At 45.7% G+C, this 27,481-nt stretch overlaps 1 protein-coding gene across 1 annotated transcript in view; it reads right to left on the bottom strand.

Annotated features, from left to right (window-relative positions):
• Positions 1 to 27,481, bottom strand: part of boca (LDLR chaperone boca) — an 84,723-nt gene that overhangs the window by 34,119 nt on the left and 23,123 nt on the right. The window contains exon 2 of the mRNA XM_068348278.1: positions 5,624 to 5,859. Coding sequence (XP_068204379.1) covers positions 5,624 to 5,859 — 236 coding nt within the window. The remainder of the gene's footprint in view (positions 1 to 5,623; positions 5,860 to 27,481) is intronic.

Here is a 27,481-nt window from a genome sequence, read left to right as displayed (position 1 = left end):
ACTGTTTACGTAGATGTTCTTGTTGGATATCAACAAGGAAAATCATAAATTTTAAAAGTAATTTCTATTCTTTCTAACTATAGAAACCAAAGTCCTCTTAACAAGAGTATGATTTTAGCTTGGCTAGAAATCTTTTAAAATTTCACTGAGCCCTGCCCACCCGCCAGCACACCTAGACGTCACTTTGGCCTTTACCAAAGACTTGCAGGGTGGTTGAAGCAGGAAGTGAAACTCCGGAAAAATAGAAAGTACTTTTAAAATTTTCGATTTGTTCTTACATGAATACAAACACTTGCCTTCAATAGGAAATTCATTATTAGGTAGGAGGAAGTACCTATTACCATACTGGCCGGTATAAAATCCCGGTGTCAGGGCAAGCTACTTGCAAGTTTGAAAAGTTGACTCGAGGCCGAGCGGTAGCCTTTTACTGCAGTGATTAAAAGGGATCTTTAGTTCTTCAGGAACCCCAAAATGTTTGCAATCAGGGGAATAATGGCCTTGAGTGGAGCAATATTTCCCCTACGACACCAACAACAGAATATTCTTAACTTGGCCTGGTAGACTGCTATGGACAACTTTCAGAGATATCTGGAAAGTTATTTCACAGTTGGTTTAAATTTTTTTTTTTTAGAGCAAATGCTAGATAAGTCTCCAGCCATGAAGTGACAGGCAATACAGCGAGTCGTTGAACTTTGTGTGGTTGTTGTAGTAGGTTTGGCCATTCTGGAAATTCTCTTGAAACTTACGTGAGAACTTCCAGCAGGTCTGAATACCACTCTACTGCTGGTCACTTTGAAGCTACTAGCATTACTCTGACTCCCTTGGATGTTAGGACTCTGTTCAGTGTCTGACAAAACAGACAGAACAACAGAAAGGCATTAAAGTCCAGTCCATCCCATGGGTGCTGAAAAGAATTTTCCATTACTGCAGCTTTGTCTGGAACTGATGAGCAATACACCAGGAGTCTGTGATTTAGGTGAGTGGCAAACATGTCCAGAGACTGGGAACCCAGAAAGTGAAAAGTCTCTTCACCACTAGCGGAAGCAGTCCATTCTAAACCAACTGTCATCCATGGCCGATTTAGATTGCCGGTAATGACGTTACTCTTCCCAGGGATGAACCTCGCTGAGAGGGCGACTGCTTTGGTCTGTGCCCACCTAAGTATCTCTACTGCTAGTTGGCTAAGCAGGAGAGAGGCTGAGCCTCCTTGTTTGGAGATATAGGTCACTACTGTGGAGTTGTCACTCATCAGCACAACTGAGTGACCTTTCAGTCTCTGAGAAGTGAAGTAATACTAGTTGCACTGCTTTTATTTCCAGGAAACTGATGTGAAAGGCCTTGTTCTCTTCTGACCATAAGCCCAAGGTTTGTCCCCTTCCTTGATGAGCATCCCACCCTTGGCGAGAACCCTCCTATAACAAAAGGAATTGTGGGGGAGGAGCCTGAAATGGGGTTCCAACTAACAGTGTCTCCTCTCTCAGCCACCAATGGAAGTTCGTCACAACCTCCTGGGGCACTAACAGCAGGGTTACATGGGGGTCGGATGTCTGCAACTACTGACTCTTCAGAGCCCACTGCACCATGCGAAGATGCATTCTCCCAAAGGGGAAGAAACTCTCCATAAAGGAGAGATGGTCTAGAAGCTTCTGCCAAGAGTGTGCAGGAAGTGGCTTCCCTTTCAGAGAGGCTTCTGCTATTTCCCTGAATCTCAGGATCCCATCAGATGCAAATGCTCTGGCTTATCCATGCATAGGTACCTAATAGATTGTTGAGGGACAAGGCTGGACTTCTCCAGGTTCAGTTGGATCCACAACTCCTTGTAAAATCTAGGAGTAGATCCCTGTACCTCAAGAGAAGAGCTTGGGATTCTGCTAGGAGAAGCCAGTCCTCCAGGTACCTGAAAACCTTTATGCCCATGGCATGAGCCCAGGCTGAGACAAGGGCAAAGACTTTGCTGAAAATCTGAAGGGTTGTTGACAGGCCGAAGCATGGCACCCTGAACTGGAAAATTTTGTCAGAAAAGAAAAACCTTAGGTACTTCCTTAAGGAAAGATGAATTGGGACCTAAAAGTAGGCATCTTTCACATCTATGGCCAGAAGGAAATTGTTCTTCCTGATGACCTGGAGAACGGTGACCGGAGTCTCTATTTTGAATTTTGCTGCAGCAAAAACAGATTCAAACGGGAAAGGTCTATGACTAGTTTCCAACCTCCCGTCAGCTTTTCTACTAAAAATAGATTGCCAAGAAAGCCTGGAGAGTCATTTCAGACTTCTTCCGCAGCTCCTTTGGCCAACAATTTGGATACTTTCTTTAAGAGGAGGTCCTTTACCGACCCTTTCAAATAAAATGGTTGGATCGTCAAGAGTCCTGGTCAGAGGTGGCGGACAGTCCATGAAAGAGACTATACCCTGAACGAAGGACTTTTACCGTCCAGGGGTGGGCCCCGAAGTCCTGCCGACTAAGCTAAAAGCTTTGTAGGCAACTCCCCATTGGTGGTAAGCCGGGAGACATGCCCTCCTTTCCTCTGTGACCGCACCCTTAATATCCGGAAGGATATCCTCTCTGGCAAAAGGTGGGTCTGGGGCTTGCCTCCCAAGCTGTTGTGAAGCTGTTAAGAGGAAGAAGTCATCTCTTCCGAGGAATTGGTTTGAAAGGCAAGTTTCTTTGCTGCTGCTGAGGGGTTGACATCCTTTGTGACGTTGCACTCCTTATCATAAGAGTTTGTGCCAACCTCTCGACCTTCTCTATAGCTGCAGCTACGTCTGAGGAAGGGAACAAGAACTCACCAAGTTAAAGTTTTGCAGGGATAACGGATCCCTGGGTGACAGCTGTAAAGCATCTGGCTAAGACTGCGTCGCATCTTTTCAAGATACAGTTACCTCAAAGGGAAATTGTCTGGTGTAATATTGTGATAATTCCTCAAATTGCTTAAGGGTAGGTTTCTTTTTCAGGTTTTCTGTGACCACATAGAGCGATACTGCTCCAGACCAGTGATCAAGGCAAGACAGGCTTGGATTGCAGACATAGCCACTACCTCCATGTTTGCCATTCCAGGACTTGCAAAGGTGGGAGGGAGGTTGGATAACTTATCAACTGGCACGGACGGTACCAAGTTAGCAACATCAGCGTCAGCATCAGCTCTGAAAAGCACAGAATCATCTCTGGCATGATAGGCCCAAGAGCGATAATTTCGAGTACCAGCTGGCCTTGAGAGAATTCTCAGACCCCGAGACTTGCATGTTAAGCAAATCTAGCATGTCATTAGTTTGGTTAGAGAGCGCCACATCGAACCTGTGCCTAGGACTTAGTGATTGTGGGAAAATTGAATCAATAGCGTAGTCTGTTAACAGATTACTTGTGAGGAGGCTCATCCAGTCCATCCAAGTAATGGACGAGGCTCATAATTTTAGTAAACAAAGATGCCTCTTGAGCCAGACATTGGGACCTCAAAGGGGGCTACACTAGCTAAGCTGGTGCTCGGGCATGGCAAGGTTCACTGGAATTATTAATGGTGTTAATATCATGGTCAAATAGTTGTTCCACCATTGGGATAACTGGTTAGTAAGCTTTTAGTTATAGAGCAATTCTTTGCTTTTCCTCAGATGTCCTTTCTTTCTCTTGCCGCATTCATATTGAGGCGGGAATAGGAGGAGGACAAAAAACGGGATAAGTCCAACTCACTCCTGTTAAGAGTTTTTGCATGCCTCTAGCAGTACGTTAGGGGGAAGTATTGAAGTCCCTTTCTGAACTCTACCTACAAAAGGAGAATTAATTCTCCATTGATTGCCACCTGGAGACCCTACGGTGTGCGAGCGCCTATGGCGTTGGCCTCACCTACGACGCTTAACAAAGCTGACCTCATCTGTATCGTGGGGAAGAGGGAAATGCTTCCTGCCCCTTATCCATTCTCAATACCTGAAAAGAATCATCTGAAATAAACTGCTGTTAAGAAGAACGAGTAACATGTAAAGAATTATTAACATTAGGCCAGGAACTAGTGTGTGGCTCTTCATAAAAGCAATGGGTTTGCTATTTGCATAACTCGTGGGTTTGGAATTGTGATGTCAATCCACCTCATCCCCTAAGGTGTGTTGACCATAAACCAGCCTAGTAAGTGGCAGCAAGCTCATTTTGCACATTTACATTGTTGCATTGCAGAAGAATACTCTCATGCGTCAAGATAGCAGTGCGTTTAGTGACGCCATTACAAGTGAGCATGACAACTCTCTTGGACTTGTTGGTTTGACCAACCCACAGTTACATTACACACAGGAATGAAGGTGCGTTGAGCGACGTCATCAGGCGTAGGAGCAGCGACGTCATCAGGCGTAGGAGCAGCGACGCATACAAACTTGTTAAGCTGAACATTTGGCCTGGTTGAATTTTTGATAAACAAAATTTGGGGAATTAAAGAAGGTTATGTCACACTTGATTTCTTCAGACTACAGTATAAAATAGGTTTAGAAGGAGACAATGACAACTATTTAGAACAGCTTGTTGTGGCCAAGTCTTGGGGTGTGGACACAGACGATGAAATGTCTTGGAGTGCGTCCTAGGAACAAGTCAAGGCTGGCTCATGGGAACAAGCTGGAGACTGGTAATAAGGGTCTTTCAACAAGGCCGTTTCAGTACAAGGAGAAATGGCAGGCTCAACTTTAAGGTTCCGCGATCAGGAACACTGAAAGACCTTCAATACTTGGATTGGAGATATTTCTAAGAGCAGAAAGATCTTTGGATAATCAGACTATGCAAAGTTCTCCACTCAATACACTTGGAGCTGAGGGAGATTATTCATAACAGGGTAATCAGGGACTGAGGGTACGGAGATTGGATCTGGCTATGGGGGCACAGCGGCCGTCGCCAAAGGATCTGCCACAAGTACTGGCTCAAGTTCATACTATACATTATCATGGCTATCACCATCCATGACTAGAGCCTCAGTGGGTTCCCAACAGGAAGGACCTGGTTGGGGATAACTTTTACCGCATAAACAAAATTTAGTTTCTTGCTACTGCTGGCAGAAGACGAAGAAGGAGAATGATCTCGCTTGGTTCGTTTCTTGTGACAAGAACGATATATCTCCCACTGGGAGGACGACCCCTCCCTACAGTACTCGCATGGCGATTCCACTGAACATTACTTACCATGGCCAAGAAGGGGCCACAGTGACGTTCATCATGGTGGGCCAAAAACGCCTAATATTCAGCTTTCTAGCCATGATGCCCTCACTCATAACTCACAGATAATAGTAGTAATGCAAGTGACAGTGAAGGTACAAGCACTAAGCACTTCAAGGGTATGCGAAGGCGAATGTAAATGTCTACTCGTAGATAGGAAACGTCCTCTTAACTTCACGACCAGGAGTGTAGTGAAGAGTGTCATAAGATAGCAACTTGCACTGCCATGCACTGTGGTTGCTAAGCAACTGAAATGTGACACAATCAAACACCTTTTTTCTTCGATTGTCTGGTGGTAGTAGTAGAGAAAAAGAATAAATTTTCTTTATACCTACAGTTTTAAAGAAAGCCTTTACTTTTCCTTACCTAACAGATGTCTATCTTATTTGGGGGGTCTTTAATACAAGGTAAAGTACTTTAAAACAAACTGACTGTCATTACTCACCTCTCGGCCTGAATATGGCTATTGTACAATGCACTCTGCCATATCTTCGTAATTTCTTCAGCCTCATCAGGGGACAAACTGTCTACTACCTGCACAAATGTCATCAGTGTGCGTCCTTTCTTGCTCATTTTTAGCAAACTTTCTGGATCCCCTATATCATTTGGATCAAAACTGAGCTTGGGCTGGGGTCGTAAATGTTCAGGCAACTCATCCTCTGGTAAGGGTTCTTCATCTTCCTGCAAGGAAAAAAATTTAAGGGAAGAAAAGATAAAATCACACAATATCCAAATAATTTTCAAACCCATACAAGCAAATGTCTTCTTTTAATTTTACTTATGACTTAATCACAAAGCTGTGTAGAGTAGTTGGAAGAGAAGTTAAAAGGAACCTTAGCATTAAATTAGAAGAGGGTCTTCCACCACAAATAGACAATTTACACTTTCTATTATGGCATTTAAATTTGAAGATGTATATAAATCTTACATTGTTTTTATCAAATAAAAAAAAAATTCACTGAAGCTGCATCTGAGAAGAATAATACTTGATACAAAGACTCTTGTACATAAATAACTGTACCTCCATGGACACTTATCTTTAAAAGGAGGAGTTGAAAGTTAATTTTTTAATCTAGGATTAAAAGAATAATAGTGTACCATGATATAATTAAAGCACCATTCTTGAATTGTTATCTTTAAGTTTGACCCTAGCTCTCTCACATTTGGAGTCAAATTGCAGAACATATTTAATGCAATTTTTCCCCAACATACTGTACTTGCTCTGGAAGAGGAGGTAGGATAGACATAAAATATTAGATTTAACCTTTAACTGCTAGAAGAAAGAGGAACTCTGGTCTCTTTATGTTTATGAGGAGGGAATTTAGACCTCTCTCATTATAATAAATTTAGATAAGAAATTTTGGTCACACTGAAAGATAACATTTACTGTATATTACCAGTGGGGCATTCATCAAACATTGCATGGTAAATAAATGACATCTTAGGAGTTTTAATTCTATATCTCAAGGGACAGTCATCTTTTATGTTTCTTATTACAGAGAAATACAAAATCATCCTTTCATTTTTGTTCCATTAGCATAGATGAGATTCCCTATTGTAGCGATGGAATTCTTGTTTACTGTATCCCGCAGAGATACAAGGGAGCAGCACAGATGAACCAGAAGCCAAAGACTCGCACGATTGTGCTTGTCTGACTCATTGAGAAGCAAGTGATTAAGCTCTTCAGACAGGCAGAAGCAAGAAGTAGAGGGGCCTCTGAGGGTGGAAGTAACCTCTAGAGCAAATATATAACAAGGGCCTAAATTTCTAAAGCAACAGCATTGAAGCATGAAAATGACAAATTCGGAGATAATTTGTATTTTTCCCAAACTAATACAAACCTGTAGCTATTCACTGTATGTGGATATACTTCTAGCGTAGCTGGAAGGCAGCCATTAGATTTTAAGTGCGAGGTGGCAACCCTATCTAAACACTAACAGTAGGTAGGTAGGGAGAGGCTGGGTGCTACCCAGCCACCTATATCTACTCACGGTTCAATAAACCGCGTCACTTTTTGCTTGCATGCGGGACTGATTGGGCGAAAGGTGATGGCAGGCCAATTTATATAAATAGCTACAGGTTTGTATTAGTTACGGAAAAATACAAATTATCTCCGAATTTGTCGTTTGTTCCCATACTAACAAACCTTCCACTATTTATGTGGACGACTCGCTCTTAGGAGGGTGGCAAGTTTGACTACTGGCTTAGTCATTGACCTGGGTTTCCCTAAAACAGTATTAGACTGTAATCGAGGAAAACCTTGCATGTCACATATCAATACAAGTGAGTATGATAGCAGCCTGAGCAACTAAAGTAGTTATAAGAGATATCATAAGAATGTCTACGTAAGAAGATGCCCTACACATAAAAAGATGTTTCCCAAGGCCTACCTTGCAGGAGGTGCAGGGGATGTGTACGAGTATATGAAAAACATACTAGGTTACACAAGGGAAGTGGTTATTATCTGCATAGGCTGAAGCCAGCTATGCAAAGGTATCCATGGTGCTGTTCCTCAAAGGAGGGGAAGATTATGAAAGAAAGAGCCAGCCATAACCCGGGTAGCCAATACCTTCAACGTTGACTTCTGCTACTTGTCCAACAAGGAGCTCGAGCTATTATTAAACCACTTATTGTGTCACCACCACAGGAGAGGTACAGAAAAGGTATCGGGTCTTCTGTGGGTCATGTTTTGTAGGTAGGGTGAGGTGAAGATTAGACACGTATCCACCTACAAATGACACGGTTTGTGTCACAAAGGAGCTGTTCGAAAGCATTATGGACCACAGGAGCGATAAAGAAAACATATCAGGTCTTCTGTGGATCACGTCTTGTAAGTAGGGCGAGGTGAAGAACAGACATTTTCACCCAACCAATGGCATGGTTTGTGTCACAAAGGAGCTGCTTGAAAACGTTACGGATGGATTCTGCCCTAAAATGTACAGACCTCTGTGGTCTTTCGTTGCCCAAGCCGAAGAACGTGATTTCCTTCATTGGCAATTTATGAGTGCATGACAAAAATAGCACTCTTGAGAAAAGGAAAGAAATAGCCTTCACTCGACTCTCACCACAGAGTATCTAGCCGTAAAAGAAGTCCGTAATGGGATCTCTAGAGTCATAGACATGCCACTGTATGTGCCGACAAGGCTAGGCCGAAGCTCTAGTCGAGTCCCTCAATGAGACAAGTCCGACTTTAAGTCTGCACAGAAGTGGGGAGAAGCCACCTATTCCTTCCTTAGAGAAAATTGCTCGTAATAGGGAATTGAACAGGAGACAGCAGTCCTGCTCCTGCAAAAGAGAAGGCAGTCCTCCTCCTGTAAAAGAGAAGGCTGAAGGAGGAATACTCCTGCATAGGGGTTGGATTCCATAAAATACAAACCCGTGGACAGGGTTTGGATTCATGACCACTGAACATGCACATGCAATGGCAACCACGCATTTGAAACATAAGGAAATATCTCCCATTGACAAGAAAGCGCTATACAATAGTATTTGGGCGTTCATCCATAGAATCACGGGAAGATCCGTCAGTGTAAGTGGTAGTGTTAAGCGCGCTAGTGTGGGAACACACTGTTGAGTGCGCTACACGCTTGATAATGTTAGGTGTGCTAGGAAGAGTTGAGTAGGTGTATTGTATGTGAGTATTATAAGTGGCATGAGCACAGACAAGGTCTGGTAAGGCAGGGTTTCCAATCTGGTTGAAGGTGGTTATGCACAAAGTATCGCGTTCATTGATAAAAAATTATTCCGTGTCCAGGCCCCTGCATGCTTGGTAACATATTATTCGCAAGTACATTCATTAAACATAGATGGACTACGGTCACTATCGGGAAGGAGAACCTGTTCCTCCCGATACCAACTTCTCGAACTAATAGGTGGGTTGAACAATCAGGGAAATCTAAAGTGTGGTTGCCAGGGCACCAGCCACCAGTTGAGATACTACCGCAAGTGTTCTTGGGTCCTTTGACTGACCAAATATTACTACATGGATCCCTCTCTCGGGTTACAGCTCATTTTTCCTTTACGTATACATACACCGAATAGTCTGGCCTTTTCTTTACACATTCTCCTCTGGCCTCATATACCTGACAACACTGAGATTACCAAACAATTCTACTTCACTCATGGGGTTAACTGCTGTACTGTAATTCTTCAGTGGATACTTTCCTCTTAGTAAGGGTAGAAGAGACTTTTTAGCTATGGTAAGCAGCTCTCTTAGGAGGACACTCCAAAATCAAACCATTGTTCTCTAGTCTTGGGTAGTGCCAGAGCCTCTGTACCATGGTGGTCTTCCACTGTCTTGGGGTAGAGTTCTCTTGCTTGAGGGTACGCTCGGGCACACTACTATCTCATTTCTCTTCCTCTTGTTGTTTTGAAGTTTATATAGTTTATATATGAGAGTTCTATTATAATAATGTTACTGTTCTTAAAATATCTTATTTCAATTGTTCATTACATCACTTACAGCTTAATTATTTCCTTGTTTCCTGTCCTCACCGAGCTACTTTTCCTTGTCGGAGCCCTTGGGGCTTGTAGCAGCCTGCTTTTCCAACTAGCATTGTAGCTTATCAAGTAATAACAATAATAATAATAATAATAATAATAATAATAATAATAATAATACAGTAATAATAATAGTAAAGAGACAAGCACAATGTATATTTTCATATGAAGGTCTTTCAAACATTATTAATGACTATACCTAGCGCTAACCCATAGCTCTTCAGCTCTGGCAGTCAACCCATAATAACTCTAAACAATGAATTTCCATCAGAAATCATTATAAAAAATGGGATCTTTTGTAGTTGGTTGGGACAGACTAGGTCAGTAACATATATATGAAACAAAAAAATACCACCTAACTTAAGGTAAGGGTCCCCTTATCCTTACCTACAAGGGGGGCTAAACTGTATCCTTAGCTCAAACAAAGGCTGCATATCGACCCTGTATTTGGTTCCTATCTGGCTTCACTTCTGGTAAAAGAACACCAAATAATAATACTAGCTTTCTATCTTATTTCAGACAAAGATAAACCACAGTTTTCCCATACAGAAAAACAATGGGACAAGTAATAGGAAAGTTTACACCTGTCTCGACATACTACATACACCAAAAACGTTCAAAACCCCATAAAATACGCCAAATCGGTCTTATTTTCCCCAAACCATTTATTGTACTATCCTAAAATTTTACTAAATACTTCTTTAAGTTAGATTAAGGGAAAAGGGAATGTCCCCAGGATAAGTTAAGGACACTGCACCCTTTGTTGTTAGGTGCAGTTAAGAACACTCCGCCATTTCCAGGTTAGGTGAACTGGATACTTAGTATTATAATGGAACAACACCGGAAAAACTTTACTTATAAAAAATGGTTACATATTTATAGAAAAACTCCCGTTTTCTTAAAAAATTACCTTTATTTCCGCCGCAAGCAATTAGTTAGCAAGATTTACCCTAATATATCCCATATTAATGGGGGCTACCTAGTGTGAACTGGGGGGGTTTTGGGTGAGAAAAATTTACTGGTGAATCGATAAATAATGGTAAAACAAACCTTTTCTTCTCTATACATTATTCTCCGAGACATAATAAATCCATAAAAAATTGCACAAAATACGGGAATCCTCTTCCCCCGAAATATAAGAGGGAGAGGGGGGGGAGGGAGAACCCGTGATCGTATAAAACGGAAAACGGGAAATCCACCTCTCATACACGAGGTTCAGAAAGAAAACGAGAGAAAGGGTAACTCGTGACTGAGCGACAGAAAACGAGAACTCCATGCTCTCGCTCTCGTGGTTACACTATAAAGAATCCTAATTAAGCACACTATAATATGATATAAGCATAACAATAAAATTGTAACGTCAAATACAAGACTACGAACGAAGAATAACGTCTGCTTTAACAAAATTTAAAAGGATATAGTCCACTGACGAACGCCTCTCAGGGCGGGTACTAAACTATAATAAAGCCAGAACGCTATTCTTGTTCGAGACTGGACTTGCTAGCAAAAAGTACCATAGGAAATAATAATAATAATAATAATAATAATGGTTCAAAAAGGCGTAAGGCCAGTGACTTAACCAAGAACCTAACTGACAGAGTACCAAATGGGCAAGACTAACATGAATTCCCAGCGAGTCAAATCAAAACAACAATGGCTGCCGACACAGCGGAAGGCCAAGCCGGTCAAAATAAAAACAACACTATACTGGGAAGAGAACAAATGCCCGGTACTGCAAAAAGCTGTCAAAACAAACTATGGTACTTAACATTGGTATGGGTGAACTTGGAGCTTCGGCCATGATGAAATAAATCCACGAAACGTGAAAACACCGAGAACACAAAAATCTAAGATCAAGCTAGCAAGTCCAAAACAGAAGGATGTTGTTCAAATGGCGCTCGCGTCGGGCGTCGGTGGCGTGGTTCTGGTAGCGTAGCTGGTGCCTCTGTATCAGCCCATCCCTTTTGACGAAGGAATTAGCTAAATGGAAGACAGCCTGTGAATAGTGGCTTTCACGCGCCCCTGCTTTATACACGACATCCACAAGGTGCTCGCGCGAGGGTAGTAACCTCTGCATTCCATGCTTTTATCTTTCTCTGGTATATTTGGAAGGTTTATATCAGAAAAGTGTAAAGAAGGACCCTTTTCACCGGGCGCCACAGGTCTCTCCCCAGAAATAGATTTTTCCTTCGTCAAAATCCCTTTTAACTTTTATATGACAAATTCGTAGATAATTTGTATTTTTCCTAACTATACAAACCTTAGCTATTTGATATGGGTTATTACTTCGGCGTAGCTGAAATGACGAGCCATTAGAATTTTAACGAGGGTTTACTACCCCACCGCTACTTAGCGGGGGGGGTAGGGAGGGGTAGCTTGAGTCGCCACTGGAGAGATCTCATTCTGAGGCAACCACTGGGAACCAGACGGGCCAAGGAAGAGAAGTGGCCGAGGAGTCGTAACCACGCTTGGGCTGGGAGTTCTTCTCGTTTGAGGAAAGGCATTGCGACCTTCCTCAGCCTTGCTATCCTGTCGTCTGATGGGAAGGCTTTGTGGAGATTGGTGTCTATGACCATGCCTAGGTATACCAGTTTCTGAGAGGGCTGCAGAGAAGACTTCTCGAGATTTACCATGATCCCTAGATCCTGGCAAAGTTCGAGAAGCTTGTCTCGGTGGCGAAGAAGGGTTGCCTCAGAGTCTGCTAGGATCAGCCAGTCGTCCAGGTAACCGAGGAGACGGATACCGATCCTATGAGCCCAAGATGATATCAGGGTGAACACACTGGTGAATACTTGAGGAGCTGTGGAGAGACCAAAGCGAAGCACAGTGAACTGGTAGATCTTGTTGTCTAGGCAAAATCTTAAGTACTTCCTCGAAGACGGGTGGACTGGGATCTGGAAGTACGCGTCCTTCAGGTCCAGTGTACACATGAAGTCTTGTGGTCTCATTGCAAGTCTGACCGTGTCTGCTGTCTCCATGCTGAACGGTGTCTGTTTGACAAACCCGTTCAAGGTCGAGAGGTCGATGACTGGTCTCCAGCCTCCAGACGCCTTCTTTACAAGAAAGAGTCGACTGTAGAAGCCTGGGGACCCGTCTGCCACCTCTTGGAGAGCGTCCTTCTTCAACATGGTCTCGACTTCTGCCCGGAGGGCTTGCCCCCTTACCGATCCCATGGTAAGGGAGCTTAATGACACTGGCTTCGCTGTCAGGGGAGGTAGAGATGTCGTGAACGGGACGCGATATCCCTGACCGATCACGGAAATCGTCCAGGTATCTGCCCCGAGTTGCTGCCACCTTGTCGCGCAACTTTGTAGGCATCCCCCCACTGGTGGACATGCAGGGGGACTGCCAATGCTAGCGTTTACGGCCTCGGCCGCTCCCTCTAGGATTTTTACCTCCCCTGGAGGACTTTCTGCCCTTCCTGTCCTTGACAGGAAAGGGCTTAGACACCTTTGGCTTTGCTGCTGTCGTCTTCTTTGCATTCTTAGCTGGAAGGGGCTGTTGGGTTGCTGGAGGTATGTAGGGCCTTGATGTCAGGGCCCTATGGAGGAGGGAATCCTGGTTGGACTTCCTCCACCTCTCAGCAGCTAGCTCCACGTCCTTAGGCTCGAACAAACTCTTACCGAGTACGGAAGTGTGTCTGAGCCTGCTAACGTCGGAACTGGGGACCTTCTGGTGAAATCTCTCGGCAACTGCGTCTCGACGTTTCAGGATCGTATTGGCCCACAAGCTCGAGACTTGGTGGGCCAGAAACTCGATAATCCGCGTGCCTGAGAATAAGAATGTCTCCAGTGCCTTCCTGGTGCTTTCCTTGGACAGATCCTCAGACCGCACAAGGATGCCCAGAGACCCCAGCCAGATGTCAAGCCACGAGGTTGCCTGCATGGCACACTTCGCCACCTTCTCCTGGCTTAGGATCTCGGTAGCAGAATATGAAACCTACCGGTTGGAGTCTCTCTCTAGAGGGACTCCCTCAGTGAGTTCTTCCACAGCATGGTGAATAGGAAGACCCAAACAAGTCTCCTCTAAGATCTCGAAATACCTCCTCTGGTGGACTCGAGGAGGAGGGAGGAGCTTGTTACCGGTGCTGGATCTGTTGGAGGAGGCAAGCTCAGAGAGCTGGCCCTCGACTTTGTCTCTGGCACTCTTCATCCATTGTGACCAGGGCAAAGCTGCACTGGCCCTAGAGGGTTTCTGGGTGCCGTAGACTCAGTCCAAGACCGTGTCCTTACCCTCACGAGGAGGAATCTCTGGGTCCGGAAACCCGTTGAGATTTCTCATGAGGGTCAGAACTTGCCAGAACACATGTTCTGACTCTTGAAGCTCTCCTCCCGAAGGGCTAGCAGCAAAGTCTCCTGTCCCCAGTGGCTCTTCCTGAGGGGACTCGTGGACATTCTCCGAAGGTCTAGCTGGCTCCTGTCTGATTCTTGCAGAAGACTTAAGTAAAGTCTTCGAGTCCTTCGGCTCCCTCCTGGGAGGGATACAGGACTCTAGTAACGACGATTGCAGGCTCTTCACTGCCGTGCGATGGGGGAACGGACCGGCTCGTCCGACTCCCCTGAGGATGGGAAATCCTCATCCACAGGGGAGGGAGAGAAAGTCTGGGGGGGGAGATGGAGCCTTGCGCAAGGATTTCCGAGGAGACAGCTTAGCCCTCGGAGAAGTCACCACGGAGGGGACTCCTCTCTTCCTCTTCAGGGAAGACGAAGTCGCCACTGCTTTGTGACCCAGTTCAGAGAACACATGCTTAAAAGCCTGCATGAGAGCTCTGACTATGGTCCCAAACCAGGGCTGTTGGCTGACAGTCGCGCTGTCAGACACTCCCTCTGGAGGGAAGGGGATCGATCGATCCCTAGGAGGAGTCGACAAACGAGGGTTTGCCTGAAACGAAGCTGAAGAAAGAGTCCTTAGACCTTTCCGGAAACCTCCCCTCCTCCGGCGAGCGCGCTGTTCTGCGCTTGCGAGGAGGGGAACGAGACGATGACCTGTCCGCCTGAAGCCCTGTGAAGTCGCGTGCGGGATCGCGCGATAAGCTCTGCCCTGGATTGCACGCGGGAGGATCGTGCACGGTAGGAATTTTGCGAGGGCGAGTGGGCGCAGGCGCGTATAGGTGATGGTGAGGGCGTGCGACGCGCAGGAGCTGGAACGTGGGGCGGGGTTGAAGGCTGGATGGGAGCTGGTGCGTGAGCAATCCTTTACTCGCGCGTGCGCGGAGGAACCTGCAGAAGAGCCCGTGTGGGCGAGACTGTTGGGCGCGCATGCGCAGGAGAAGTGTCCCTAGCGCGTGGGCATGGAGCGCGCGTATCTGGGAGTACGGGGCGAGGGCATGATTGCGCAGCCTCGTGATAGCGCAAAGGTGAATTTGCGCACTGGCCCACAGGAGAGCGCTGCGCAGGTGGTGCAGGAACTGCCCCCTGAGGAGATCGTGGGCACGCCGGGCGCGCAGGAGATCGCGGGCGCACAGGAGTGTGCTGCTGCGATGGGCGCGCAAAAGGATTCGGGCGCGCAGGTGTGCGCTGCTGAGTTGGGCGCGCATCGCACGCAACAGGATTCGGGCGCACAGGAGTGCGCATTTTGGAAGAGGGCAGGGGTACTTGTGAGCGCCCGTGCACTAACTTAGGTACCTCCTGGACTGCGCGCTGGAACGTAGGAGCACTTGAGCGCTGTATCAGGAACCGCAACTGCCCGCTTAACTCCAGGAGTGCGCTGAGGCACTGGAGAGCGCTGACGAGCAGGAGAGCGCTAGAGCACTGTAGGAGGAACAGACGAGCGCTGGCGCGCAGGTGAGCCCGTGTGCGCAGGAGAGCGCTGGCGCGCTATAGCAGGAACTGCAGGTGGGTGCTGGCGCGCAGGAGATCATGGCCGCTGGCGTGCAGGAGATCGGGGGCGCGCAGGGGGACCCTGGCGCGTAGGAACAGGAACAGGAACAGCAGCGTGATGGCGTGCAGGGGGTACCTGGCGCTTAAGGGACTGAGGCACAGTTTTGCGCTCAAGTCCCTTGTACCCCGAAGGGACTGGTGCCTGTGCAATGACAGGATTAGAAGGCGCATATAGCGCGTCAGCAGCCTTGAAGGGTGACGGCAGGTCAGCAGGTCTGGAGGGTGACAGGTCAGAGGGTCCCGAAGGACGACCTTCCACCGAAGTCTCCGGAGAGGTCTAAGGTGGTAGCTGGCAGGATCGGTGAACGGAGAGTCTCCTCCGCAGAGGACTGCGGGGATGACGAGCCGAAGAGGCGCCTCCTAACTCCCTTGGGAGGAGAAGGAAGTCCTCTACGGCGAAGGGGAGGACGAGCCTTCCGCCTTATACGCCCTCTAGGGGCCGTGGGATCAGCAAGCTAGCCATCCTAAGGCCTCCGCAGAGGAGTCTCTGTAAGTGAACTCCCCCAAGGGGGAGAATCACCAGCAGGAGAGACCGTGGGACTAAGTTCCACCCTCGAAGGATGTTCAGAGGGGGAATCAGAGCCTTCAGCTACCTCAGCAACAACAGGAGCAGGAGTTTGATCAGACACACCGGAGGCCTCCGTTATAATAACATCGACGATAGACAGAGGATCTACGTCTGCTATCGCCGGCGATTGCTTAACAGCTGCTCCCAGTTGGATCATGTCAAACAGGGCTTGGAGGGCGAACCCTGAAGCCCCAAGGAAGTCTAAAGCTGTAACAAATCATTATTATTTACAGAGAAATCAATATCCTCCTCCGGGGGAGGAGGGGCAGCTGCCTCGCTATGGGAGGCAACTACCTCTCCCGCACCCCGGGATCGGTCAACAAAACTATGGCCTACGCTACCCCTCGACGGCCTCTCGGAAGAGACCGATCGAGTGGGAGCTTCGGAGGAGGTTTGGGCTATGGAAGAAGACGCCTTGGGATTTTCTCTCTTCAAAAAAGCCTTTGAAGGAGAAATATCCCTTTTGGACTTCTTCTTCCGGCGCCGGGCAAACCTCACCCACTGGGAGGTAGACCACTCCCTACACTCACCGCATACATTACCCCTATCACACCGTTGGCCCCTACAATGAGGACACAAGGTGTGAGGATCTGTGTCGACCGCCGACATAAAAGTCCCACAAGGGCGGTCAGGTAAACCAGGACACGTACGCATTATTAATAGAGGCCAACTTCACACACTCTGTAGAAAATGAGAAAGCAAAAACAGATTAATGGCAGTCAAGTGAGGGTGAGAACAGACACGTCTGTTCATCACCCGAGCCAAAAGCAAAGTTAAGTATTCACAGGTGTGTGTGAGGGGGGGGGGTGTTAGCAAGCTACCCCTCCCTACCCCCCGCTAACTAGCGGTGGGGTAGTAAACCCTCGTTAAAATTCTAATGGCTCGTCATTTCAGCTACGCCGAAGTAATAACCCATATTAAATAGCGTGGTTTGTATTTCAGTTACGGAACAATTACATTTTAAAAGTCTGACGTATCTGCTTCCGTTTGTGCATAGCTTGTTGCACGATTAGAACTTTAGACTTCCTGTGGACAAGCCATCCATCCACTTTCTACCAATGGAATTACTCCTGTACATTCATTTGTAAGTAGCTCCTACTCCTTCCTTACCCTACCATATGACGAAGTTTACCAAATTTGGGCATGTATGAATGCTTGAGTGTGACATAGGCAGTTCTGTGATACACCCTGTTTTCTTAGGACAACTTCTCAGTTACTGTACTTTGTAGCTGTGTTATGTGTCGAGTGTGCGTTATTGACCCTAATGTAAGAAAGTGTAATGGCTGCCACTATGGCTATTTCAATGCTATAGCCAAGTTTCATAGCAAGTATCATAGTATAGTGAATAATTTTTTTAAATTGCATTGCATTATCCCTCAAATGCTAACATCATGCAGCAAAAAAAAGCAGGCCTACAAGCACACAAAGTTCATGTGGGCTGGTTGACACTGGCATAACCCTCCTAAACATCTTAACCAGATGGTTCCTAACCTAACCTTTGGTTATAGATACTGTAAAACAAATTAGAGTTCGGCATAATTCCAGGACGTGTCCCAACGAACTACATTCTCAAAAAGGGGGTAAGAATGTAGATTGTTGGGATTAGCGAAAACACAAGTCCAAACATCACTGAATTTTCAATCTTGCGACAACAGCCGATAGGCGAACGGAGTGCCGACCAATGGATGCAACACTCGGGGAAGATTTTACAATACTGTAGAGTAACTTGGCTGCGACTTCGGCGACTGATGCATTATAACAACATATTCCCTACCTAACATTTCATGATAATTATTACAGCAGTATTAAATGCAAATTTATAGGACGTGTCCCCAGCAACTAAAAACTTTACCGAAAGGTAAGAATGTACAGTAAGGACAGCATTAATAGTACAAACGAATGTTTCATAACCAGGGACAAAACGGGCTCTATCTATCGGAAAATATGATATTTTCATAATAAAATAAATTTTTTAACATACTTACCCGCTGGTTATATATAATAGCTTTATTCTTCTGTCCGGCAGAAATTCAAAACTCGCAGCAATCGCATAGATATACCAGGTATACACTAGCGCCACCACGGAGTTAGGTCGAACTATCCCTCCTAGTATCAGATTTTCCTTGCCCATAGGTCTCTAGAGGGGAGGAAAGGGGGGGATTTAAAGTTATATAACCAGCGGGTAAGTATGTTCAAAAATATATTTCATTATGAAAATATAATTTTTAAACATTTAAACTTACCCGCTGGTTATCTATAATAGCTGATTGACACCCTTGGTGGTGGGTCAGAGACAGCAACATTAATGGAATTTCCTTTAAGAGTTTAAAACAAAACTAGCTTAAGGGTTCGTACCTATTAAGGAAGCTGATTTCAATGGTTCTCTGCATTAATAAGTCTGCTGTCCTTTGAGAACCAGCGATCCACCCAGGGGGCTGAAGAACTCTAGGAGCTGTCAAACGGTGAATAACCTCTATGCTGACAGGACCTCAACTAATACCCTTGTTCCGGGCACTCTCAAGGAACAAATGACTACCTGACTAAGTCAAAAGATTGCGGAAGATTGTCTAACAATTTCCTCCAATCATAAAAATATATACAAGTTCCAAGAGGGGAAAAGGGTACTAGGGATAAAGGGAGTGTAGTGGTAGATCCTTTCCCTACTACTGCATTCGCTGCTACAAATGGACCCAGTGTAGCAGTCCTCATAAAGAGTCTGGACACGTTTTAATCAAGTGATGCGAGTACAGATTACTTCTCCAAAATGTTGTATTCATCATACTTTGCAGAGAACGATTTTGTTTAAAAGCCACAGAAGTTGCCACAGCTCTAACTTCAGAGTCTTAGCTTTCAGGAGCTTAAGATCTGCCTCACCACAGTGTGTATGAGCTTCTTTAATTAAAAGTCTTATGAAATATGATAAGACGTTTTTAGACATAGGTAAAGCAGGCTTTTTGACTGCACACCAAAGAGCTTCTGAACTGCCTCGTAAACCTTTAGTCCTGTCTAAATAGAATCTTAGTGCTCTAACAGGACAAAGAACCTTCTCCAGCTCCTCACCCACCAAATCAGAGGTGTTAGCAATTTCAAAAGATTTTGGCCATGGGCGAGAAGGACGTTCATTTTTGGCTAGAAAATCAAGCTGCATGGAGCATATAGCTTTGCCGTTTCTAAAGCCAATGTTTTTGCTAAAAGCATGAACTTCACTGACCCTTTTAGCTGTTGCTAAGCTTACTAAAAATAAAGTCTTTAAAGTCAGACCTTTAAAAGAAGCAGAGTTCAAAGGTTCGAACCTGTCACTCATAAGAAATTTTAAAACCATGTCTAAATACCAGGCTGGTGAATCCTGTTGACGTTTCTTAGAGGTTTCAAAGGATCTAAGGAGATCCTGAAGGTCCTTGTTATTCGAGAGGTCTAAATGTCTATGCTTGAAGACCGCTGCTAACATACTCCTGTACCCTTTAATGGTTGAGGAGGAGAAATTGTGCCTTCTTCTAAGCTCTAAAAAGAAATCGGCAATTTGAGCTATAGAGGTACTGGATGAAGAAACAGAGTTTGTTTTACACCATGCTCTAAAAACTTCCAACTTGGATTGGTACACCCTGAAAGTAGTTCTTCTTGCTCTAGCAATAGCATTAGCTGCTTCCTTCGAAAATACTCTAGATCTTGCGAGTTTTTTGATACTCTGAAGGCAGTCAGACGTAGAGCTGGGAGGTTTAGATGGTTTCTTGCCAAGTGGGGTTGTCTGAGAAGATCTATTCTCAATGGCAAGCTTCTTGGAACATCCACCAACCATTACAGTACCTCTGTGAACCAACCTCTCGACGTCCAGAAGGGGGCTATTAACGTCAATCTGGTTCCCTCGTGAGACACAAACTTTTGTAGTACTCTGTGCAGCACCTTGAATGGAGGGAAAACGTACACATCTAGGTGTGACCAGTCCATCAGGAACGCATCTATGTGTGACGCTTCGAGATCCGGAACTGGGGAGCAATAATTCTCTAGTCTTTTGGTTTTGAGGTTGCGAATAGATCTATAAGGGGGCGGCCCAAATCCGCCAAAGTTTCTTGCATACATCTAGATGCAGTGTCCACTCTGTGGGGAGAACTTGATTCCTCCTGGTGAGGCTGTCTGCCCTCACAATCTTTTTCCCTTGAATGAATCTTGTCAATAGGGATATCTTTCTTTGATGTGCCCAAACGAGAAGAGGTTTGCCAACTCGTAAAGAGACCTCGAATGCGTTCCCCCTTGTTTCGCTATGTAGGCCAAAGCTGTGGTATTTTCTGCACTGATTTGTATTACTTTGTTCAATACTAGCTTCTAGAACCCCTTGAGAGCCAACAGGAATGCTAACAGCTCCTTTTGATTGATGTGGAGACTTTGCTGTTGTTTTGTTTACAGACCTGAAATCTCTGACTTTCCTAGTGTTGCTCTCCACCCCGAGTCTGAGGCGTCGGAAAACAACACAAGGTCTGGGCTCCCTTTGTTCCAAAGAGAGACCTTCCTGGAGTCTGTTTATGTTGTTCCACCAACGAAGGCACTCTTTTATTGGTTCCGTAAGAGGAATGCTCTCCTTGTCGAGGCTGTCCTCTTTGCTCCAATGGCAATTGAAATGGAACTGAAGGGGTCGTAAATTTAGTTTCCCCAGACATACAAATTGTTCTGGTGAAGAGAGGGTTCCCAGGAATCATCCATTCCCTCACTGAACAAAACTCCTTCTTTAGAAAGGCACAAAGCCTTAGGAGAGCTAGCTGAATTCTTGCAGGTGGAAAAAACCTGAAAAGTCAGACTGTGAATCTCCATCCCTAAATAATGGATCTTCTGGAAAGGGATCAATTGAGACTTCTCTGAATTCACCAGAAGTCCTAGCTCCTCTGACAGACTCATTGTCAGACGCAAATCCTTCAGACAGCGATTGAGTGAGGGGGCTCTTAGTAGCCAATCGTCCAAGTACAAGGGGGCTCTGATGCCTCCTGAGTGGAGCATGCTTGCCACATTCATTATGATCTTTGTGAAGACTAGAGGGGCGGTGGTGAGGCTAAAGCATAAGGCCCGAAACCGGAATACTTCATTCCAGAGGTCTAAGGATAGGAAACCACGATATTTCCTAACAGACGCACCCTCTATTCGAGGGGTGGTGCATAGCCCGAAACAAAGAACTCAAAACTGGACAACTTCCTCCCATGCACAAACCTTCCGGTAGCTTTAAGTTTGGATGGAAGAGGAAGTAGAAGTAAGCATCCTGGAGATCTAAAGAGATCATCCAGTGGACCTTTTTTACTGCTGTAAGCAAAGTCTTATGAGTCTCCATAGAGAGGTTTTGTCCTCTGGACCTAGCTTGAACCGTATGTGACTGACGTTGGACGTCACGGTTTGTTTGACGTTCGACTTCACGGTTTGTTTGACGTTCGACGTCACGTTCAGCTTGACGTTTGACTTCACGGTTTGTTTGACGTTCGACGTCACGTTCAGCTTGACGCCCGATGTCATGTTCAGCTTGACGCCCGATGTCACGTTCAGCGCTTGGAAGGAAAACGCTCTATGACACGCTTGGCCGTTTGATGTCTGGTATCAAGAGAAGACACTCAATGGGCTATAGAAGCCTTATCACGCTGTTCAAAATTAGCTTCCTGGTAGGTCGCCTGTGCGACAACGCGTCCTGAAAAGAATCATGACGAACCATCGCTTTGCTAACAGCAGACTGATAAGACTGCATAACGGATGAGAGTTGTTGCTTATGCCAGCAGCATAGTCCAACTAGGATCAACATTAGGTGACACCGGTGTATAAAACTTTGATCGCGAACTCGCCTTCCTCATCGATTACATCACACTCCGTATTTCAGCAGACGGAAAACAGTCTGGCGGGAGCGGCGGTGCATGTAATATCTTTCTAGTTAATATTTATTTCTTAATATAGCGCCTGGCGTAACAAAGCTCCAACGCTAGACGCTTATGGTCATGTAGACATCAAGTTCTAATCGATGTCATGAAAGCTCTTGACGCTCGGCGCCACGTGACTTTTAGAACAATAACGCTTGCAATTATGATGCTCGGAGCTATGCCGATCGCGTGCAGTGAAAGCTAGATGAGCAACGTTCTATTGTTGTCACGCTCAGCTTAGCGCGAGGCACCATGCTAAGCCACCTGGCGAGCGCCATCATGCTCAGCTGCTTGGCACGCGCCATCAAGTTCAGCTCTTTTTAAGAGGCAAGAACATTAAATGCTCATTACCTGTCAAGAATGATTTCAATTTTGTTTTCAGCTTCGCGCATCAGGCTGATGCGCGAAGCTGAAAACATTTAGAAAACATTTTTACCTCGCCTTACCTATGGCGAGGGCGAGCGTTCTGGGTATCGTCAACAGAAAACGCTCGAGGGGACTTCTGTTCGGGTCTTATAAGACGGTAAGCGCCAGGCTAAGCCTCTCGCCTCCCTTTGCCACTCGACTTAACTTCTCCCATGGGTCCGGGAGCTTGAAAGAGGTCTAAGGCTAGGATAACGACAGGTCCGAACAGAAGCACCCTCCACTGTATTGAATAAGATTCACTGCACTAATTTAGCACGAAAAATTTGCATTTTTTGACTCGTTGGTATAAAACCAAAAGTATACACGCCCTTAGAGGGAGAACTTACTATTCTGTCAAGGGCTTGAATGGGAATGCAATAGACACTGAATCCCATATAAAATGTAACAAAATATTCAATATAAAATATTAACATATTACATGAATAGATATAGGAATAAAGAATATATCTATATATTTAAATCAACCCTTAATATTAAGGGGTTCCAATAAAAGACGAAGTCACATTTAACAATTGGAACATTTAAAAATATTATACGAAAAAATTTAGTATTCCAAAAACGAACAGTAAACAACTATACAAAGAATCGTGTGATTATATCGATTATCATGAATACTACGTCGTATTAAAATTAACTGAACTGTAATTCTCTATTAATCTTTGTAAACAGATTAGCAAAAGAAAAAATACTAAAAGGACCAATATAATTGGAAAATGATATTTTAATTATAAAATAAATTTTTGAATATACTTACCCGGTGAACATATAATAGCTGACGTCTCCGGCGGCTCGACAGAAAAACACAAAAACTCGCGAGCGATCGCTATGAAGGTTGCGGGTGTGCCCACCAGCGCCAACTATCGGCCAGATACCGCATATTCATGTAAACAGCTCCAATTCTTCTCATCCCGCTGGGTCTCTATCGGGGAGGAAGGGGGGCCTTTAATTTATATATTCACCGGGTAAGTATATTCAAAAATTTATTTTATAATTAAAATATTTTTAAATATTTAACTTAGCCGGTGAATATATAATAGCTGATTCACACCCATGGTGGTGGGTAGAGACCAGAATTAATTAAGTTTACAGCGTATATGCTTAGAGTTTTTGACAGTTATATCATAACAAAACCCAAATATATATAGGTACCTGGTAAGGAAGTTGACTTAGACGATTACTCTGCCTTGTTAGTCTGTCTTCCTCACGAAGCCCAGCGATCCTCTTAGGATGCTGAAAGACTCCCAGGAGCTGAAGTATCAAGGGCTGCAACCCATACAACAGGACCTCATCAAACCCCTAATCTGGGCGCTCTCAAGAAATGACATTTGACCACCCGCCAAATCAACCAGGATGCGAAAGGCTTCTTAGCCTTCCGTACAACCCAAAAACAAGATTAAAAACATTTCAAGAGACAGATTAAAAGGATATTGGAATTAAGGTAATGTAGTGGTAGAACCCTCACCCACTACTGCACTCGCTGCAACGAATGGACCCAGTGTGTAGCAGTCCTCGTAAAGAGTCTGGACATCTTTTAAGTAAAATGACGCGAATACCGACTTGCTTCTCCAAAAGGTCGCGTCCATAATACTTTACAGAGATCTATTTTGCTTAAAGGCCACGGAAGTTGCTATAGCTCTTACTTCGTGCGTCTTAACCTTAAGCAAGCATCGGTCTTTTTCATTCAAGTGAGAATGAGCCTCTTGTATTAAAAATCTGATAAAATACGACAAAGCATTCTTTGACATAGGCAATGATGGTTTCTTAACTGAGCACCATAATGCCTCAGATCCACCTCGTAAGGACTTAGTACGAGCTAAGTAGAACTTAAGAGCTCTAACTGGACACAGCACTCTTTCAAGTTCGTTGCCTACGATCTCTGACAGGCAAGGTATATCAAAGGACTTAGGCCAAGGACGAGAAGGCAGTTCATTTTTGGCCAGGAAACCAAGTTGAAGTGAACATGTGGCTTTTTCTGTAGAAAAGCCGATGTTCTTACTGAAGGCATGAATTTCACTGACCCTTTCAGCCGAAGCCAAGCACACTAGAAAAAGCGTCTTGAGGGTGAGATCCTTCAGGGAGGCTGAATGTAATGGCTCAAACCTGTCTGACATGAGGAACCTTAGGACCACGTCTAAGTTCCATCCAGGAGTTGCCAAACGACGTTCCTTAGAGGTCTCGAAAGACTTAAGGAGATCTTGGAGATCTTTATTGTTGGAAAGATCTAAGCCTCTATGACGAAAGACCGAAGCCAACATGCTCCTGTAGCCCTTAATCGTGGGAGCTGAGAGGGAGCGAACATTTCTCAGATGTAAAAGAAAATCTGCGATTTGGGCTACAGAGGTACTGGACGAGGACACAGATGCTGACTTGCACCAGTCTCGAAAGACTTCCCACTTCGACTGGTATACTCTGATGGTAGAAGCTCTCCTAGCTCTCGCAATCGCACTGGCTGCCTCCTTCGAAAAGCCTCGAGCTCTTGAGAGTCTCTCGATAGTCTGAAGGCAGTCAGACGAAGCGCGGGGAGGCTTTGATGAACATTCTTTACGTGGGGCTGACGTAAGAGATCTACCCTTAGAGGAAGACTTCTTGGAATGTCTACCAGCCATTGAAGTACCTCGGTGAACCACTCTCTCGCGGGCCAGAGGGGAGCAACCAACGTCAACCTTGTCCCTTCGTGAGAGGCGAACTTCTGCAGTACCTTGTTGACTATCTTGAATGGTGGGAATGCATATAAGTCCAGATGAGACCAATCCAGTAGAAACGCATCTATGTGGATTGCTTCTGGATCTGGGACTGGTGAGCAATAGATTGGTAACCTTTTGGTCAACGAGGTGGCAAAGAGGTCTATGGTGGGTTGACCCCAAGTCGCCCAAAGACTCTTGCACACGTCCTTGTGGAGGGTCCATTCCGTGGGTATCACCTGACCCCTCCGACTGAGACAGTCTGCCAAGACGTTCAAGTCCCCCTGGATGAATCTCGTCAACAGGGAGATGCCTCGATTTCTTGACCATATGAGAAGGTCCCTTGCGATCTCGTACAGCGTGAGGGAGTGTGTGCCTCCTTGCTTGGAGATGTACGCCAAAGCTGTGGTGTTGTCTGAGTTGACCTCTACCACTTTGTTTCGAAGAAAGCTTTCGAATTTCATCAAGGCCAAGTGGACTGCTAATAGCTCCTTGCCGTTGATGTGCATGCTCTTCTGACTTGAGGTCCACAGACCCGAGCATTCCTGACCGTCCAGGGTCGCACCCCAACCCAAATCCGACGCGTCTGAGAACAACACGTGGTTTGGGTTCTTGACTGCTAGGGATAGTCCCTCTCTCAGACTGATATTGCTGTCCCACCATTTCAGGCATGCCTTTACTGGTTCGGAGACTGGGATTGATACCGTCTCTAACGTCTTGTCCTTGTTCCAGTGAGAGGCTAGATGGAACTGGAGAGGCCGAAGGTGTAGTCTCCCTAGCGAGACAAACTGCTCCAGGGATGAGAGAGTCCCTACGAGACTCATCCAACTCCTGACTGAACAACGTTCTCTTTTCAGCATTGGTTGGACTTTGAGCAGGGCTTGTTCTATTCGGGTGGCAGACGGAAAAGCCCGAAAAACTGGACTGCGAATCTCCATCCCCAAATATAGAATAGTCTGGGATGGGATCAGTTGGGACTTTTCTAGGTTGACCAAAAGTCCCAACTCCTTGGCCAGACCCAATGTCCAATGTAGATCCTGCAGACAGCGATGACTGGACGATGCTCTGAGAAGCCAGTCGTCCAAGTACAGGGAGGCTCGGATTCCCGATAGATGGAGGAATTTTGCCACATTCCTCATGAGCCTCGTAAACACGAGAGGAGCAGGACTGAGGCCAAAGCACAGGGCTCGAAACTGGTACACCACATTCCTGTAAACAAACCTCAGAAACGGTTGGGAATCCGGGTGTATAGGAATGTGGAAGTACGCATCTCGTAGGTTGAGAGAGACCATCCAGTCTCCCTCTCTGACCGCTGCTAAGACGGACTTCGTGGTCTCCATCGTGAATTTTGTTTTTGTAACAAAAACGTTGAGCGCACTGACGTCTAGCACCGGTCTCCAACCTCCTGTATGCTTTGGGACTAGGAAGAGACGGTTGTAAAACCCCGGTGATTGAAGGTCCGAAACTTTCACCACCGCTCCCTTCTCTAGCAACAGAGACACTTCTTGATTTAGGGCTTGTCTCTTTGACTCCTTTCGGTACCTGGGAGAGAGGTCTATGGGAGTTGTCACTAGAGGAGGTTTGCGTACAAACGGTATTTTGTACCCCTCTCTGAGCAACAGAACAGACTCTTGGTCTGCACCCCTCTTCTCCCAGGCCTGCCAGAAGCTCTTCAATATGGCACCTACCGCTGTCTGAGGCTGTGGGCAGTCAGACTCTGCCACGGGAGGACTTGGCTCCTCTCTTCTTACCTCTCTTTCCTTCGGCACGAGAGCTTCCCCTGCTGGGAGCTCTGCCACGAAAGGGCGGGATAAATCTAGATGCAGGAGTCTCGATCCTGGGTCTCACAGCAAAGGATGCAGAAGGAGCCCGTTTGCGAGCAGAGGACGCCATCAGGTCATGGGTGTCCTTCTGCACAAGCGAAGCAGCTATATCCTTAACCAGCTGTTGCGGAAACAAGGACGCTGATAAGGGAGCAAAGAGCAGTTCCAATCTCTGACGGAGTAAATCCTGCCGAAAGGAAAGAGCAAAGGGTTTCTCGCTTCTTTAAGACTCCCGACGTAAATGTGGAGGCGAGCTCATTGGAGCCATCGCGGATGGCTTTATCCATACAGGACATGATAAGTAAGGAAACATCTTGGTCGGCAGACGAGATCTTCCTACTTAAAGCTCCTAATGACCAGTCAAGAAAGTTAAACACTTCAAAGGCCCTGTATACGCCTTTAAGCAGATGGTCAAGGTCCGAGGAGGACCAACAAATCTTCGAGCGTCTCATGGCCAGGCGACGGGGAGAGTCTACGAGGCTTGAGAAGTCACCCTGGGCAGAGGCAGGGACTCCCAAGCCGAGAACTTCTCCCGTGTCATACC

The sequence above is a fragment of the Palaemon carinicauda genome, chromosome 24 (genome assembly GCF_036898095.1).
Source record: "Palaemon carinicauda isolate YSFRI2023 chromosome 24, ASM3689809v2, whole genome shotgun sequence".
Lineage (NCBI taxonomy): Eukaryota > Metazoa > Arthropoda > Malacostraca > Decapoda > Palaemonidae > Palaemon > Palaemon carinicauda.
Note: the sequence above shows the minus strand (reverse complement) of the source record. Positions and strands in the feature narration are given on the sequence as shown.